This window comes from Gopherus flavomarginatus, chromosome 4 (genome assembly GCF_025201925.1).
Source record: "Gopherus flavomarginatus isolate rGopFla2 chromosome 4, rGopFla2.mat.asm, whole genome shotgun sequence".
In the NCBI taxonomy this organism is placed as follows: Eukaryota; Metazoa; Chordata; order Testudines; family Testudinidae; genus Gopherus; species Gopherus flavomarginatus.
Window position 1 is genome coordinate 81890499 of NC_066620.1, and position 18309 is coordinate 81908807.

General features: G+C 41.2%; 1 protein-coding gene and 1 non-coding gene across 2 annotated transcripts; both read left to right on the forward strand.

Moving 5' to 3' along the window:
• The first annotated feature begins 203 nt into the window (after positions 1-203).
• Positions 204-13276, forward strand: TOMM20 (translocase of outer mitochondrial membrane 20). Its single transcript, XM_050951551.1, has 5 exons — positions 204-452; positions 8721-8767; positions 9590-9671; positions 10704-10846; positions 12866-13276. Exons 1-5 carry the CDS (start codon positions 329-331, stop codon positions 12908-12910), a joined length of 441 nt encoding a protein of 146 aa, XP_050807508.1. The 5' UTR covers positions 204-328; the 3' UTR covers positions 12911-13276.
• On the forward strand, positions 1514-1651 carry LOC127050421 (small nucleolar RNA SNORA14). The gene has a single exon (XR_007774232.1). It is a non-coding gene; the product is annotated as a small nucleolar RNA SNORA14 (small nucleolar RNA).
• Positions 13277-18309: the final 5033 nt, after the last annotated feature.

Here is an 18309-nt window from a genome sequence, read left to right on the forward strand (position 1 = left end):
TCCAGCACGCGCGCCTCGCGCCGGTACAAGGACAGGGCGCCATCATTCGCACATGCGCAGAAGGACGAACGCGGTCACAGGCTGCGGTCAAACCTGGCGGTGAAAACCGGAGCGAGCTCCCCACGCATGCGCCGTCAGGGTGTTTCGTTCAGGCACGTAGACAGACAGCTATCCCTGGCGCGGATCGATGACGTTACACCCGGAAGTGAGGGCCTTGTCTCTCTTCGCCCGCTCCAAGGTGGTGGCTGGGTGGCGCGCTGTGCCGCGTAGGCAGAGCAGAGCCGAGCCGAGCCCGGCTTCGGGGGTTGGCGCAGCGGGGCCAGCCAGGATGATGGTGGGTAAAACCAGCGCCATCGCCGCGGGCCTCTGCGGGGCCCTCTTCATCGGCTACTGCATTTACTTCGACCGCAAGAGACGGAGCGACCCCAATTTCAAGAACCGGCTGCGGGAGCGTGAGTGTCCGGGCTCCCCCACCCGTCCCCCGCGAGGCCTCGCGCGCGCCCTCCCAACTGGCCCCACCGCCTCAGGCCGTCCTCGCGCTGGCGAGTCCGCCCCATGCGCGTTCTGGGGTTCCCGCGGGAGGGGGACACGGACACGGACACACACACACACGCACGTGGTTTCTGCTGTCGGTTCCTCCCCCCTATGGAGTCTCTGCTCCGCCCCCATCCCGCACTGCGGGGCTCCCTCCCTGCCTCTGTCTCCACCCCACGGCCCTAGCTGGGCTCTGAGGCATCGCAGCGGGTCCTCTCTGCGGCCTCTTCCCACCCCCATGGAAGCTGACTCTCCCCCCAGCACGTGTGAGTTGATCGATCGGCCCAGAACGCGTTCTAGGCTGTCTGAAGGTCTTGCGCGCAATAAATTGCTGGAGGGGGTGGGGAGCGGCGTCTTGTCCCAGATTGATTGTCTTTCCTCCATCCACCCCACTTTCCTTGAGGCCTCCTTGCGTGGGACCCTGTTTCCTTGGTTACTAGATGTGCACAGCAAAGTAGGCCAAGCAACTCCTAAAATGTAAGGAGTGGGAAGTCTTCAGATGCAAAACAGGTGTAGAGGTGTCTCACTCATGGGAGAGGACCAAAAAGAATAGGCTGGGGCAGTTGCCTTTGCTCACGGTTATTTGTGTGTTCGCCTGAGATGCACAGTGATTTGTGTGAAAGAGATGGGGAGTTTCTTTATCCTTTTTTCTAAGTTTAGCTGGATCTGAATGGTTATTTTTTTATAGCACTAGAGAACCTATTTTTATCTAACTATATTTCTGTGGTTTGCATACGTTATTTGTTAAATAAATTTAAAGCCTTGAACTGGAATCTTGCCTTTGACATAGCACTTCCTTTTCTTCAAATTTGGCTGAGTGTCTGTAATATTTCATATTGCATTATCTGGCTGCACTTTCAATGCTTTTGTGAGGCAAGGGGATAAAACCATACAGTTTGACTGGAGAAATTGCTAAGAGTTGAGTGAGGAAAGTAGCAACACCCAAAGGCTCTGCGCTTGCTCGTTTTGCTGTTACCTACTGCATTCTCAAACCCCTCTGGTAGCTTTATTGCCATAGCTTCCAGAATAAGAACGAATGCAAGAAAAAACTGAAGATCTATCCAAAATGTGGAGCTAATTTTCTGTGGCTCTTTGTTATTTCACATCTTCAACAGTAGATCAAATGCTCTAATGTAATTGAGTTATGTTTTTAAAGGACAGGTTGTAGTTTTCTGTAAATTTGAGTTGTGGATGTTATTTATAAACCACTCCTCAGAGCTGATACCTTTATGTGCCAGTCGAGAGGCAGAGAATCCCTGTACAGAATCTTGAGTATATGGAATTGCTAGGCTGAAGAGAATTTTTTGCCAAAAAGGAGTACATCCATAGCTTGCTATGCTAAAAATAGGTATACTTTACATTCTTCTGTCAAGGTAATCATGAGTACTCAACAACCTAAATCTTGGATTTTAAAGTATCCTTAAAGATTTAACACTCTTACATATGGACTGTAATAATCAATAAGTAGCCCTGACTGGATTGTCACATGTAACGTATAAAACACTAATTTACAGCAAAAGTATGCTTTCCTTGATTTCATAAACAAGCTTTCACAGACAACAAGCCAGATAAACGGCATGTATTAAGCTGTATCTATACAATGTATGGGCAGGTAACTTGGTTTCTCTGTGCAAGGATCACCTGTAATATTGCTACAGTAGTGCACTTTTTGCACATCTGGCTTTGAAAATTGGGAATAAGACATGAGTACAATCTAATTTTATAACAATGAGTTCTTTCTGGGTGTTGAAGTTTACTGTTTACTTCTAAAATAACTTGGTCTATTTCTAAGTATATTTCTACTATGTATGGTCATATTTCTGATGTACTGAGATGTTATATAAATTTGTTCATAATGCAAATGTCAGATAGCTATTATATCATTGATGAGAGAGTTTGAGCCTGATTATCCCATCTGCCATCATTTTGTTATTACTAAGGGCAGGTCTACACTGAAAACACTGCTGTAGTGCTTCACTGGTGACACTACTAGGCCGAAGGGAGAGCTTCTCCCTCTGCTGTCTATGCCAGGGGTTAGGTCAGTATAACTGCGCCACTCAGGATTGTGGATTTTTCAGTTATGCCAATGTAAGTTTATAGGGTAGATCTGTTGTTAGTTCCAATCTACCGTTGACTGAAATCTTGAAAACTGGATATTTACTTGATATTATTAAAAATGTAGAGTTTCATGCGGTAGCCTTAGTCTTTTTTTTTTTTTAATCTTTCTGTTTTGAATGAGCCTTTCACTCCAGGTTCAATAGGAATATTTCTTCCCTTTTATTTGACTACTAAAAATGCCAGCTGGATGCTCAAGTAATGAAGCTGATAGTGGTTTGACAAGGGTCTCTAATGGAGCTTTCAAGACACATTTAAACTCATCATAGAGATTGTTTTATTAGGTCAGCTGCCTTAAAGTTCCTTGAGATCCTCTAATGAAACTTGTCTACATAAGTCTAAATTATTAATCCTGTGTAAAAAGACTGGTACATTCCATTGCGTTTGACCCATCTGTATTTTCAAGTTCAATGTCATGTGACGTGCATCAGACTACAGAACCTCTTCTGTTTTTTTGCATGCACTGATGTGGCTGGCTCTTGACTGTAAGGCCTTATTGATACTGAGGTTTTTCTGAAATTCTCCATTGTGACTTCCACTGTTTCTCAAGTACCAGGGCAGCTCAACAGGTGCTAGTAACAGTGTGTGTTAGTGTAGACAGGTCAGTGGTGTCTTTACCACTGTTGACTAGGCCTGCTCTGAGAAGAGTTAGACAATGTAGTGGTCAAAATGCAGTAGCTGGTCTGCATTGGTGCTCCCACTGTGGATCTGCACGAGTAGTAAAGAAACAGAAGGAAAATTTCATGACTACTTCATGTAGACAATAGACACAACTTTGGCATTAGATCTTAACAATTAATACAATCCAAATATAACTTTTTTTTTTAGGTTTCCATGATACATTTCATCAATCTCTAGTATCTGTTTGGAAGCACCACACAGAGTGGATTGTCTATCATAGGATATACATGGCAATGAATAGTCTAATACTGAGTGGTGAGGGGGACAGGGCACCAAGACTATACTGTTATAGTTTCCTAAATACATGCCAGAAAACAGAAGATATCTGGGAATCAAAGGTCACAGCAAAAATAAATAGGCCAGATTCATGTTCCAAGCATTAAAAAAATACATACTGCCCATGGATCCTGAAAGTAACTGACAAACTAAACTCTTGTGCAGTGTTTGAAGGTGATAGTCTCTTGATCTTGCTTAGATTAATTTCTGTTGGAAGCTGCAGTGTCAGATCTATTCTGTTTCAGTTACTGAAGTGAGACTATAATATAGGTATATTTGGTGTTTGTTTCTTGTTCCAAGTATTGGTTGCCATAGAAATGTTGTTTATGCTTTCATTTTCAGGGTTACTTCACTAATTTTATGCTGTGAGCATTAGTCCCTGAAGTTATATTTTAGGAAATGGTTCTTGGATGCTGTGATGTACCTTGGTACCACCTGTCCTTAGTGTGTGGAAGTCTTGTGGTGTGCCTGCTGTGGATCAGCTCCCCAATTCCACCAGCCTCTGAAAATGCAAATATGCCTTGCTCTCTCTGTACAGGGTAGCAATAGGCACACACCAACCTCCAAGCATCCCTAAAGTGTCCAAATCCTGTTCCCCTGAACACTCTCAGAACTCTCAAGGCACTGTGTACACTGGAACCTGAACGAAGAAACTTTTGTCATTCAGCGGTGTGAAAAAAAACACACATGCACCCCAAATGACAAAAGTTTTGCTGATGAAAACTGCTGACAAATAGCAGCTACGCTTCTCACCTTTTAGCAGCACAGCTGTGTCTCTAAAAGGTGCATAGTGTGGATATAGCCTAATTCTCCAAAAGGAATATTACACATCAGCTAACAAGATTCACTGCTCCACTTAACACAGCACTTAGATATGTTTATAGGGAAAACCAGAATAAATGTATTGTCAAAGAAGATATTCAAATGATAGTAAGAAAGAATGTTGAAAACAAATGATTACGTATAAAACAAAATCATAACATGCTTTCTAGAGCCTAAATTTAATTCACAAGACCATCTGTTTCTTATAGGATAGCTCACCCCAAGTCCTTTTCCCAGTGTTTGCAGCCAGGAATGCCAGTTGGTCTCTGGACCTCCAGATATACCAGACCTTTTGATATTCACTTGAAAATAGTCCCATCGCATCCCCCTTGTCCCCTGCTGTTTACCTCTTCCTATCAATTTCCTTGTGAAGTCTAAGTTCTTCTTTATCATTTGAGGCTGTATGCTGCCTCTTTTGTATCTTCTATTGTAATATACAAAATGGTCCACCAGGAAGATAAATGTCTCTGACCTCCTGTCTGTAGAAGTTTGCCTCAAGGTATGCTGCCTTTTAGTGACCTGTCTTTAACTACAAGAAGATAATTTTCAGCATATATACATTTTTCACGCATTGTGATAACTGATGTGACACAGACTTTCATTAGAATCCTTACGTAAGTGTTGTTTTTTTGTGAATCCAAGTATCTGCATACCGCAGTGCCCTTTGGCAATTGACACCCAGAAGTCCTTGGGTCACAAATGCTAATTACAAAACAACAGTTCTATATGAAAGTATACAATGTTGTATAGTCACGTTGGTCCCTAGATATTGGAGAGACAAGGTGGGTGAGGTAATGTGTTTTATTAGATCAATGTCTGTTGATGAGAGACACAAGCTTTCAGGTCTGGTAAATGTATTCAGAGTCTCACAGCTAAGTGGCCTTGAATGGTGCCTTGAAATGTTTTGACTAGTTATGCTAAATAATCTATTCTACCTTGTATTTAGCTGTGACTCTGAGTACATTTCCCACACCTGAAGATTAGAGCTCTGTGTAAAGCTTGTCTTTCTTGCCAATAGAAGTCGGTCCTCCCTCACCTTGTCTCTGTACGAAAGTAGACAATCAAGATGAGCATTTGGGTTTCTATGTTAACCCAAAGCCCTCTTATAAACCTTAACTTCATATACTAAAAAATACCATTTTGGCTTTTTAGAATGGATGGAAACTTTCATTTCTATTTAGGTTTGCATGAGAGAGTTCTTAGTTTTTTCCAAAGCCTAATTTTCTAATTACTTTGCTCCTTGCTATCACAGCTGAAGCCATACTGCTATCTGCTGCTCCAAGAATATTTTAAGCTTGCTGCTGCAAACAGGTGCGGAAGGAATTCACAAATATTCTCTAGAAGCATTTGTTAGTGTTCTCTACAATTGTTGCAGCCAGTGAATTTATGCTGTAGATCTGTAAGGCATTCTAGGTTGTGGCTCTGAAACTGTCAGATGCTTCAAAGTGCCTCTGCAAGGGTGTGTGTAATGTATTTAAAAACATTTGTTTGGTTAGATGATGCTTGCTCTCTTTTTATCAACTTGAAGCAAAATCTTTTAGAAGAAACGATGGCATTAACCTTTGGAACTGAGCTGAACAATTCTAGGTTCCAATGAGGACTACTTATGTAGTATAATTTAGAGCAGTAAGTACTGGAAAATATCAGCATCCCAAGAATAGGCTCAAAATATAATCTTATTTTTAAAATGGCATAATCAGACAATAACAACCTAGAGTTACCTTTTGCATCTTCTCTATACTCCTTTTTTAAAGACTGTTCTTCTCTAGACTTAGATTAAAATGCATCTCCCCTACTTATGATTAATCATGAAACATCTACATTTTTTAATGTCTGTTCCTGTTCTGACAGGAGATTCTAAAACCAAAGTTTTTTTCCTTAAGAGCAGATCTCTGAATGCTGAATTTACGAAGTGATTAGCCCTGGAAATAGTAGTTTTGTAGTAGCTGCTGTACTCATGCTGAATGCACTTTAGCTGCTGCATTCAGCATGAATTCTGTATTCTCATGGAGGGTAGAGACATGTTAAATGTTTTTCTTGATCCTTTTAAATTTGTCTTTTAAAATAGCCTGAGACTTGATTTAAAGCAGACACTACTTAAACTTTCATATGCAAAACAAGGAACCTGGGGGTTAACTGAGAGAGAACAGTAATTTCTCAAGCATAAATTGTTTTGAGTGGTAGATTTAGAGACAAAATGTTCTTTATAGTGCACTGCAGTTTAATATTGCAAATATATTTTCTTCTTGTATTTCTCCATCTGCAATATTGCATAGTAGTCTAAAATGTGTTATGGAAATTTAGGGATCAGGATAATACTACAGGTGTCATTTTGATAGAAGTTGAAATTTATAAATGTCTTCCATAAACAGTGTTGATTGTACATTCCTGTTTTTCTTACATTAAATGGTCAACTGGTGCAGGGGTTTGCAGATGTTTTCATAGTGTGGACCATTTACTATTCCAAACATGCGTTTTGCCATTAAAGCAATTGCTTACATGTATTCTAATAGACCATAAGATCAGCAATTTTTGTCAAACCCTAATTGTTCACTGTCCAGTGATCTAATACACTTATTAAGGCCTGGTCTCCACTTGTAAAAACTTTTTTCAGCATAACTGTTTCAGTTAAGGGTGGGAACACAATGACAGTTATTTCTCTTCCCGTAGAGGAATAGCTGTACTAGTATAAAGCACATGTATACCCCTAACTGGATTGACCACAACAGGAGTTGTGATATTTTGAACTGTCTATGCCATACTGGTATAATGGTACAGTTTCCTAGTGCAGACAAGCCCTAAATCAACTTCTGTATTCCTATGCTACCTGATGATCCAGTAAATGTCATTTCTTTCCCAACAGTTTTGTATTTGCTCAGACTCTGTTCACTTAAACATTATTTGGGGATTTTGTTGTCTTCTGCTCACTTGAGCTTATTTTACCAGGTGCCAACCCTTAACTCATCTATTAGAGAGGGCTTGTGGCTAGTCATGTTTCTCCAGTGGGCCCTCTTCAGCCCTTAAGCTACCTGAGATGCAGAATGCCCCAAAGGATATGTAAATAGCTGTTCATTGAGGTAACTTGACTCAGTGTTAGGTTGGCTTGATTTGAAGACCAAACTTTTCAGCTGCTCATGAAGGCAAAGACACATGTAAAGGAATCTTGTACTACTCATTCTTTGCTTGCTTCTCTCCTCTTTGGCCAGGCATGCACGGAGCAGGAGTAACCAACAGTACAGTTTCTGTAGTACATAGTACAGTCAGTGGGAGAAGAACCCATTCTTCCTGAGACTGTATGCCCAGGGCTTTCCTTAATGCAGGGGTGGGCAAACTTTTTGGCCTGAGGGACGCACTGGGTTTTGTAAATTGTATGGAGGGCCAGTTAGGGGAGGGGGTCGTGCCTCTGTTCCCTGACGACCCCTCTGGGACCTCTGCCACATCCACACACCCTCGCTCCTGATCCCCACCGGCCCATCCAACCCCTCCCCTCATTCCTGATGGCTCCCCTGGGACCGCTGCCCCATCCAACCACCCCTTCTCCCTGTCCCCTGCTGCCCCATCTAACCCTCCCTCTTTCTTGTCTGACCCCCCCCCCAACAGGACTCCTGTCCCCATTCAACCCCCCTGTTCCTCTCCCAACCCCTATCCACACCCCTGACCACTACCCCAAATTCCCCTGCCCTCTATCCAACCCCAACCAAGCCTCTCCCCCCCCACCCCACCTCCGCTCCCTTACCGCGCTGCCTGGAGCACTGTTGGCTGATAGCGCTACATCCATGCCGCCTGCCTGGAGCCAGGCCACGCAGCACAGAGCGCCAGGTCAGGCAGGGCTCTGCAGCTGCGCTGCCCTGGGAGTTCACAGCCCCGCCGCCCAGAGCATTGCGCCAGTGGCCAAGTGAGCTGAAGCTGGGGGCTTGCATCTTGGGCCAGGAGCTCGGGGACCGGGCAGAACAGTCCCACAGGCTGTAGTTTGCCCACCTCTGCCTTAATGCCTCTGATTGGGGTAGGAGATGGATGGTGGTTAAAACATATTGTCTCCAAAAAGAGAGAATTGCACAGGATATAATTCATCCTTTGCTAAAGAATTTTTCAGTTGCCACCTGTGTAGTGGGTTCATTGATATTCTGCTGTGGGCCTGGGTTGCATCCTTCAGCCTTTATCCATAAGTGTTTAGTACATGTAATTATCAGTTCCTTATTTTGAAAATAACTTTGGACCATTCACTGTTTTAAAATAAAAACAGAAGATTATTTTATAATTAAAAATTAAACCCAGGATATTTTTATCTACAGGAAGGAAGAAACAGAAGCTTGCCAAAGAGAGAGCAGGGCTTTCCAAGGTAATACTGTGTTCATTTCTGTAGTCCTATTTTGAAAAATGTGGTGTTTATACCAGGATTAATTGTAAGCAGGATCTGTTCAAAGGGTGCTGTGTCCTTGCTTCCAATGCTAACAACCCTCTTGCAATATGCACTGGGTTTTTTTGGCTTCCATAAAAACCGCCTGGGGAGGTTGTGTTCTCTTGTGTGTAAGAAATGAGGGGCCAATACTGGGAGGTATTGTGCTCTTCCAGTTCTCTGAGCTCAATGTGAACTGAGGGTGCCCAGCTCCTCAGAAGATTATCTGTTTAAGAATTTGTAGGGTTTAAAGGTTACATGCTCAGATGCATTCTGAATACCTGAAGTGTTAAGTTTCTAGCTGAAGCTTTGGATTTGATAACATCTTTACTTACTGTTAGTGAGTTCCCTAATGAGCAATGTGGAAAATAGTTTGTCTTGCCCAAAATGAGAAACATTGTTAGACTTACTTAAACATTGAGTGTATCTGTTACAAAGCATCTTAGAGTTTAAACTTTTTTTTTTTAAACCCCAGAAGTTTCCTTTAAATTATTTGTATATAAAAGCTTAAAAAACACCATCGCAAAGAGTGGTAAATGCAATGATGTACTGAAGTCATTTATGCCTGATCTTTAGAAACATTCATCTAAATCTCTAACTTAGCAGGCTATTCTAAGATACTGCTTTTTAAACCCCCTTTTTGCAGTTTTCCTCTACAAATGTGTAGCTATTCAATTTTGTTTTAAGTTGCGGCTCTTTTGTGGTTTATGTATTAATTGATGCTTTTTGAGACCTTGCCAATTTTTTGTTGTTGTTGTATTACAGTTACCTGATTTAAAAGATGCTGAAGCTGTACAAAAGTTCTTCCTTGAAGAGATACAGCTTGGCGAGGAATTACTAGCACAAGGTGGTTGTTGCAAAAGTCTCTAAGATGGGAAGCTATAAAAGGAATTCTTCTCCAGTCTGGCAGGGAGAAGAGTGTTGTAGCCTGACATAGAAGCATTAACAAAATGTTTTGCAGAGCTTTAATATGCTATGTTTTTAAACTATGCAAAGATTGTTTTTACAGATGTAGGTCAAAGTGCCGTTTTAATATTCTCTGCTATTGTCACCTTTTGTAATTTCTCATGCAGTTCTCTTGACACTTTTCTCTCATCTATCCTGCAGCTATGTACAAGTTAAACTAGACTTGCAGTCTTTTCTTTGGGAAGAAATGAAAAATATGGGCAATAAACACTTCCCACACAGTACTGAGTATTTCAAATAAACAATCACTAAACTTCTCACCTAATGTAATATAAAACAAATAATTATCACATAAGAGGCTACCATTTTGATGCATAACAATGGAAGACTCTGCTTCCCTTTAGACACCAGTTTTCAAATTGTTACTTTTAAAAGTTACATATTTTTCAATTTACATCAGACAAAATGTTACTTTAAAATACAATAATCCTGAAACTGATTTTCAGTGCTTCCTTGTGGAAAATGTAGCAGTTCAATTCCTCTTTGCATCAATAAGTGAAGCTTCCTCTGGGATAGTATCATTAGGATGTGAACCCCCCCTGAGACAAACCCCTTTCACTTAATGGAGGCAGTGAAATGATAGATATGTCTAAGAACTGTAGTGAAAATTCTTAAATTTCTTTCTGTATTTAGTATATATGTAGTTAGACTTAGGAATCACAGTTGGATAATATTTTAGGTTAGCAGAAATTAGTGGAGTTAAACTTTTAAAGAAATTAGCCATCAGAAATGAAAATTTAAGGTTACTTTATCTGACTGAATAGAGACAGTTTTTAGTTAAAAAGATACAACATGGTTGTAAGGGGGGTAACATTTGCAGTCTACTTTGTAGATGTAGTGAGGTAGCTTAAGTCAAACAATGTAACGTAATGCACCAAAGGCAAAATTTAAAGTGAAACCTTATGTCTCATAGGTGACTATGAGAAGGGTGTGGACCACTTGACAAATGCCATTGCTGTGTGTGGACAGCCACAGCAGTTATTACAAGTCCTACAGCAGACTCTTCCACCACCAGTGTTCCAGATGCTTCTGACTAAGCTCCCAACAATTAGCCAGGTATGTAAAGCTGCTCTCTCTCTTTCTCTCTTCCCCTCCCCGCCGTTTTGGGGGATTGGAAATAATGGAACTACTCTTCACCAAGGTTATCTGGTCTTTATGGAGGGTGGATATTGTACTGGTTCCACTGGGAAGACAAAAATTCATCATTTGGAGGATAAATGTGCCTTTCCACTGATGCTTTCAAAATGAGTATGAAAAAAGTACTGTGTGTTCATAGATTAAAAATTAATTGCAAAGTTGAAATGGAAAAGTTAACTCTGTAGTTACCTACTGAATCCCCTTTTCTTTGTGTGTCAGCAACTCTGAATCTGTAGAATCCGCTCCAGTTCTGATACCTTTAAGCAAATCATCTCTTACCAGATACCTGTGGGGTGGGGGGTAAATGTAGTAGATAAGCGGTGGGTGCTTTTATTGTGATGTGGTTTTAAATTGTATATTCTAGGTAATATAAAATGAGAGAGAGAAGTTTCTACACCACATCAAAGTAATGGAAGCCACTACTTCTGTTAGTCTTTCTAGGTCATCTCTGCAAGTCCTTGCAGAATTATGCATTCTGGGTGCATCACTCTGGAACTGAAGTTGACAGTTGTCTTTTGAAGACCTGTTCCTAAACATTAAAATGTTTTCTAGAACACTTGCTGGTCATCTTTAATACACATACACCATTAATAATACAGTGCTGAAAATACATCTGAATATTTTCATGTGACTTAACTGTCCTGTGATTGTCAGAAAAATGGAAATATTTGCTTATCGTATTAGAAGAATATCGCTGCTCTCTGCAATAGATCATACTTTTTTAAATAACTTGCAAGTCAGAGCAGTGCTGAGTTATGGACATTGCTCATTGTAAGTTCTGCAAAACTCACACAAATCGTAAGTTCTGTATAAATTTTAAACATTGCACTTTGAGTAGCTATGAGTAGTATAGAACAAGTATAGAACCTGGCATTTCAAGTTTAATCATGAAGGAAATTTTGATTCTACATGTTTAAGTCCCTGAAAAATACAGATTAATAAGGGAAATACTCAAAAATTAAACTCAGTGCATATTTCTATAATACACAGTCTGTATGAGCTGAACTACAACGTGAACATCAGGCCTGAAGGCCATAAAAGAAGGTGTCATGATCAAGAATTTCAACACCTTTTGTTTTTCAGTTTATATAACTGAAAACAAACTGTCCCCTCAAACTTAGAAGGTGATTGGTATATGAACTGAACTTCTTGTATTCTTGTCTTGCGGGGGAGGGATAGCTCAGTGGGTTGAGCATTGGCCTGCCAAACCCAGGGTTGTGAGTTCAATCCTTGAGGGGGCCATTTAGGGAACTGGGGTAAAAACCTGTCTGGGGATTGGTCCTGCTTTGAGCAGGGGGTTGGACTAGATGACCTCCTGAGGTCCCTTCCAACCCTGATATTCTGTGATTCTATCTTGGATGGCTAAATAGCTAAAACTCCGTGTAACTCTAGTTTCAAAATATCCTTTTTGGATTGAGAACCATGTGGGTTCTTTTGGATAATGTGTTAAGAACAGAGTCCTGTCTGCCCTAGGTGGATGCTAAAAATCACATGGCGCTCCCTTGAAAGAGTAAGGGTTTGGCTGCGTATCCTTGATGACCAGCTCTCCTTCTCCTAGTGTTGTGCCATGTTGTAGGTGTTAGTTGGTTGCCACCTTCCAGCCCATGCGTGACTGCATGTCAGTGCTGTATGTATGTAATTCCTAAAGCAGTTGGGGATGAAAGGTGACATAAACATGGGAAATACAGACGGTCTCAATGATCAGGAACAGCAGTCACTGTTTCATTAGAGAACAGTGACAGTACACACAAGTGATTACTGCGTCACTAATATGACATTGACTTAGTCAGATATTGCACAATACTTTGATTTTCCAGTTATAATCTCCAAAACTCCCTGTCAAATGTATGCCAAGCTTTTTATTGTTTATGTATGTTCAGTCATCAGATTTCTTAGTGACAGTTTTATTAAGCGTTTGTTGTATTTTTTTTTTTACAGAGAATTGTAAATGCACAATGCTTGGCTGAAGATGATGTGGAATGAGAAATCTCACCACAGTGGGGAAAATAAGTGTTTCCTTAGCCCAGAAGATGAGCATCAGTGATGGGATAAAAGGGGCAAATGTGGTAGTTAAAGAACGATGTACCACACTGAAATCTACCAGAGTTAATTTTAACTTTGTGTAGGTGGGTTTGGCTGGATTTTATTTATTATCCTAGTGAAAAGTGTATTTTGATTAAAAAAAAAATCATTTTATAAATACACTGAGTTATCAAAGTATCACTATGTTCATTTAATACTAATATGCAGTTGTAATGTTGTACATATAAAGACATAAAGCTACTACATATTAAATACACAATGCTCATTTTTGAAAATCAACTTTAAGGCAATAAAGATCTATCTGTGCTTGGGTGTCCATGTGGTACTATAGATTTCGAAACAGTTTATTGGGGTCTCAGAATGTCATCTAAAAAATTCATTAAAAATTGGCCAAGGAGAGAACTTGTTTTAAGTGTTCTGGCAGGTCTTCAAAAAGGCAACCATGCTTGTAATAATCACCTGGGTGTCTTATTGATAGAATAGAAATGTAATCAGCGAAACAATAGCTAGTCATGTTACAGCAATAAAATCTAAAGTCAAGATCCAAAAGAGGGATGATAGCACAAAGAGAAAACGGGATGAATACGTAGAGTGAAGAATTCCCCTGACTGCCAAGAAGCCATATCTGTATAGATGCAAATACAGTGCAAAGCTGTCACACTTGAAAATCCAGTTAACTGTGGGAATGACAATTTGAAGTGGAGTCATGAACAGGCTGTAAGGACATAAGAATTTTTAGAAGTTGGAACGCGCTGTGCTGGGAAGGAGGACAACCATTTAGTCACACTTGTATGGCTTTGAAGACTAGTATAGTCATTAACACTTCGTGGAAACCAGACTAATTCTGTTGTTGGTGCAAGTAACAAAGAACATGAATAGGTGAGATAATGATGTCCGTAGGCTCAATTAGCTAAAGATGAATACATCTATAAAGAGTTTGAATGACATTCGGTACAGGGGAAGCGATCACACAATAGGGTTTAAATGGATTATTTTGTTTTTCTTTCCTTGTTTGTGAAAAGGAAACTGACATACCAGAGCACAATCCAGACCAGTGAGGGGCTATGTCACCTGTGCCTGGCAATCTTAAGTGCCTTACAATGCCTTGCTTTCCTTAGGCCCAGGTGGGCTGCTCCGCAAACAACCTTCCAGCATGCAGACCACACCCAAGCGTCTGTGTGTAACTGCAGCCTGCCAGCTACACCCTGATTCTTACCCACCTTGGTTATGCTGCAGATATAACACATTCCCAGTTGCAGATCTTTCCCCAGAAATATATGTCCTGTACTGTCCAGCCCTCTTCTCGACAGTACAAATATATTAAGTCCCTTATTCCCTAGAGGAAATATACCAGCTTATTACCTTAAACACACTGGATTAGATAGAGTACTACAAAGAAATTCAGTAAGTACATGTGATCATTTCTGTCTTTTATGCCTGAAGAGAAAAAGGTAAAACTCTTACTAGTATCTGCTTAAACTATCTTAGTTGCAAAGCAAACTTTCTCACCACCTGCTCCAGCAGATTACTGACCAAGCTTTCAGGTCAGGATCTCCACCTCCCCCCACTCCGATGGCTGGAGTTTTTTTTTGTTGTCTTAGGTGCAATACCAGAGAGAGATCGGGGAGAGAGAAGGGGCATCTGCTCCTTTTTTTATAGTCCTGCTCCCCACCTCCCTTTGGGAAGCATTTCCAGGTGGGAGCAAAGTGACAGGTAGTCTAGTAAAGAAAGGAAGCTTCATACTGTTTCTTTGCTAAGATGGGGGTGTTTGTCCTTGTCCCTTTCCTTGCTAAAGAATGGCCACTTAGCAGATAATGGTCCATCAGCCTTGTTGCCAGGAATATATATCACATACACAACTACAGCTCTATCCCGATATAACAGCACCCGATATAACATGGTAAAGCAGTGCTCTGGGGGGGGTGGGGCTGCGCACTCCGGTGGATCAAAGCAAGTTGGATATAATGCAGTTTCACCTATAACGCGGTAAGATTTTTTGGCTCCCGAGGACAGCGTTCTATCGGTGTAGAGGTGTACAGCATAGTTTTCCTTTGCAGGGCTTTCCACTTCTGGTTGCATTTCTCTCCAAACCAAACTACTAGCTGTCTGAAGAGTGATATGTTTGATTTGTGGGACTTTGGGCATCCTGCTGTCCTAAGCAGGGTGTAAGGTACTTGATGGGGACAGCTCATTTCAACAAAAAATAGCCTTTTATAAAGAAGCAAGTAGATCTTGGAGATGCATTTGTAGGAGTGAGCTACTGCGATGGCAGGGCTAGTTGCTTTGAGCAATCAATCCCTTTGTGAATTGTGCACAATGTAATACATAAAATACTTTGAACTTACATAGTGTTTCAGCCACAGATCTCAAGAACTTTACAAAGTGGGTAGACTGAAGCACTGACAGGTTAAAAGACTTGCCCAAGATTACTTAGTAAGCCGCCAGTTACCACAGCTGGAAACAGCAATAGGTCTGAACCTAGTTATCTGCTTTAGCCAATAGCCTTGCCATTCTGCAGTAGTTTTCCCCTTAAATTCACGGGTATACCTTTTCCCAGTACAGTTTGCTAATCTTGTTGTTGCTCAAACTGTAGATACTGCATGTAATGGTTTCTCTGTAAAATGAGGGGCAAAACCTCTCGAATAGGAAGACTGATGTAACTTGCTCTCCATTTATCCTGACTTTTGACTTCCCAATTATTGTAGGGTAAAAATATTCTAGTGGATAAAATCCAGTATCCATATTGCAAATGCGTTGGTCAAAGCCAGTTGGTCTGTGCTCTTCCTTTAATTTGACTTGGATACAGGTTACTTTTCTTTGCATAGTATTTACTTGCTCTTGAAATGTGACTTTCAAACAAGTGTCCATATGAGTTGACTGGTATAATTATCAATTTAAATTCACACTTTAGGTTACACTGAGGAGGAAAAAAAACAAAAATCCACTTTCTCAGGTAGCCATGGCTTTAAAAATCTTGACATCCACTCTAACCTTCCCTGGTTTTGTTAGAGGACTTTGGTGATGTCTGGGCTTGGCCATGCACACTTGCACTGTTAAACTGGTGCAAAGGGTGGTGTAGACATTTTTATCCGTTTAAACCTGATTATGTTGTATTTGTTTCTATAAATTTACAGAATAAAATTAAGTGATGTTAGCCAGGTTTACATGTATTTAAAAGTTGTCAGACAAAGTTGCATTGATTTAAACTAACTATTTAAAATCATACCTTTAGTTAAACCAGTGCCAACCACATGTGTGGATGGAACTTGAGAACAAAAGAATAGTCATAGGAGGCAGATCAATGATTCTTCTAGCCCAGCATCCTGTCTTCCAACAGGGAATGAACAGAACAGGGTAATTATCAAATGATCCATCCCCTGTTGTCCACTCCCAGCTTCTGACTGTCAGAGGCTAGGGACACTCAGAGCATAGGGTCGCATGCCTGACCATTTGTGTTAATAGCCATTGTTGGACCTATCCTCCACAAACGTATCTAATTATTTTTGAACCTCATTATAGTTTTGACCTTCATGACATCTCCTGGCAATGGCTCATGTGAGCTCTGGTCAGTGAAGGGGTGGGGATGACAAAACTTTAAGAAGGGCTTGTTTTTTCTAGACTATCCAATGCCTGATCAAGTTAACACCTACCTAACACCACCAGGGTTTAAGGTAGTCTACTGCCCAGTGCCTGGTCAACTACACCTAAGCAGTTTGTTAGTGCAGATGGAGCCTTGACCTTACAAGGCAAGGAGCTCTCATGCTCCATTTTCTGTTTGGTGATCACATAACATATGTGTAAGACCCGTGCCACTGGCTATCAGGAAGGAAAGTAAAGGCTGCATTCCTATGTAGAAGGCCTCTGTCATCTCCAATATCTCAAGCTTGCCAAACCTCATTATGATTGTAGTTAGGAAAAGGGTGGTCTCTGGGGAGAAAGAATCACATGCTCCTGGCTTCTCATCAATATGGTTTCTAAGTAAGAGGGCCAAATCCAGGACTAACTGATCAGACATGCTAAATATTCTGACACTAGTCTTCCAATGTGAGGGCTGGAAGAATGCTACTTCCCTCCCATTAATAATTTGGGTGCAACGAGTCCTAGGCCCCATCTGTGTAAAAGGCCAGCCTTCTCCAACATAATGTATAAACTACTTAAGTACCTGGAAGACTCTTTTTGCGAGGCCTGAATTGCACACTCCAGGAGGGGCTCTGTTGTGATGACTAGTGTCAAAAGGGCCCTATATAATACAGTGGCCTTAAATGACCTGTGTAACAGGAATTAACCATATTTAAATTTCAAAGGCCACTATGATGAGGTGACTAAGTATATTCAGTCAGTGAAGGCATATGTTAGTCAGCTCTGGCCACCTGCATCATTGAGCAGGAGAAAGTTTTTTTCCCCGAAGGCTTCACTACAGTAGGGTCTTGGGTTAGTTTTCATTTTTTTTTACATTTCCTTAGACCTGTTCAACTTGCCTTTGGCCCTTGCAACCCGGTGAGTGAAAGGGCCTGTGGATTTGGTCATGGCAGCCAGGCTTGCAGACTGATAGCAAGGGTTTTTTTTTAAATGGGGCATAGTTCTCCCTGGGAGACTTTGGTCAGTGCTGAATGGAGAGCCTTCCTCTGCAAGAACAAACATCGTAATTGTTTCCCAGAGACTAGTCTAGCGTTCTGTGTGTGCCCTGTAAGTCCAGGTTCTGAGCCAAGTAACATCACTTTTTTCTAAAGTTTCTGGCAGTTGCACCAAGTCAACCTAGCCTTCCAAAAAGAGCTGGACTTCTGCTGCCAGAACAGCAATCATAACTCCTGTCTCAGTGCGCAGAATTTGCCATGTCAGAAGAGAGGAATGTGGTGGGCCCCAGAGAAGAACTGGCTTCTTACAGTCACCTCAACTGCACACTGAAGCCAATTCCAGAACTACCAATCTATAAGTGAATGGTGTGCCCTCTTCCATCCAAGTAACATTCTCAAAAGCAGCTTGGTCCCATTGACTTTCTATGGGACTGACGCAGTGATGAAGTTCTTACCCACTGTACTTAGGAAGCAAATCCCATATTTCCTACTTCCTTCCCAGCTCTATGGGATTGGGTTTTTTGGTTTTTGTTTATCTCAGATTTTAAAGGCAATTGTTTTCCTTTAAGAATTGTTTAGCACCTTTCATGAACAATAAGGTACTATTCTTTCAGTCTCCCCACCCCTGCCAAAACCCGCTACCGATAAGGAAACCTGGACCCACCTGCTACCTGAACTGTAGCCTCTACTCCTGGAAGTGAGGGAGAATCGATGTTAGCTGTTGGGGATTAAGCCATATCACTAGTTCTCCACTCTACTTTGGCA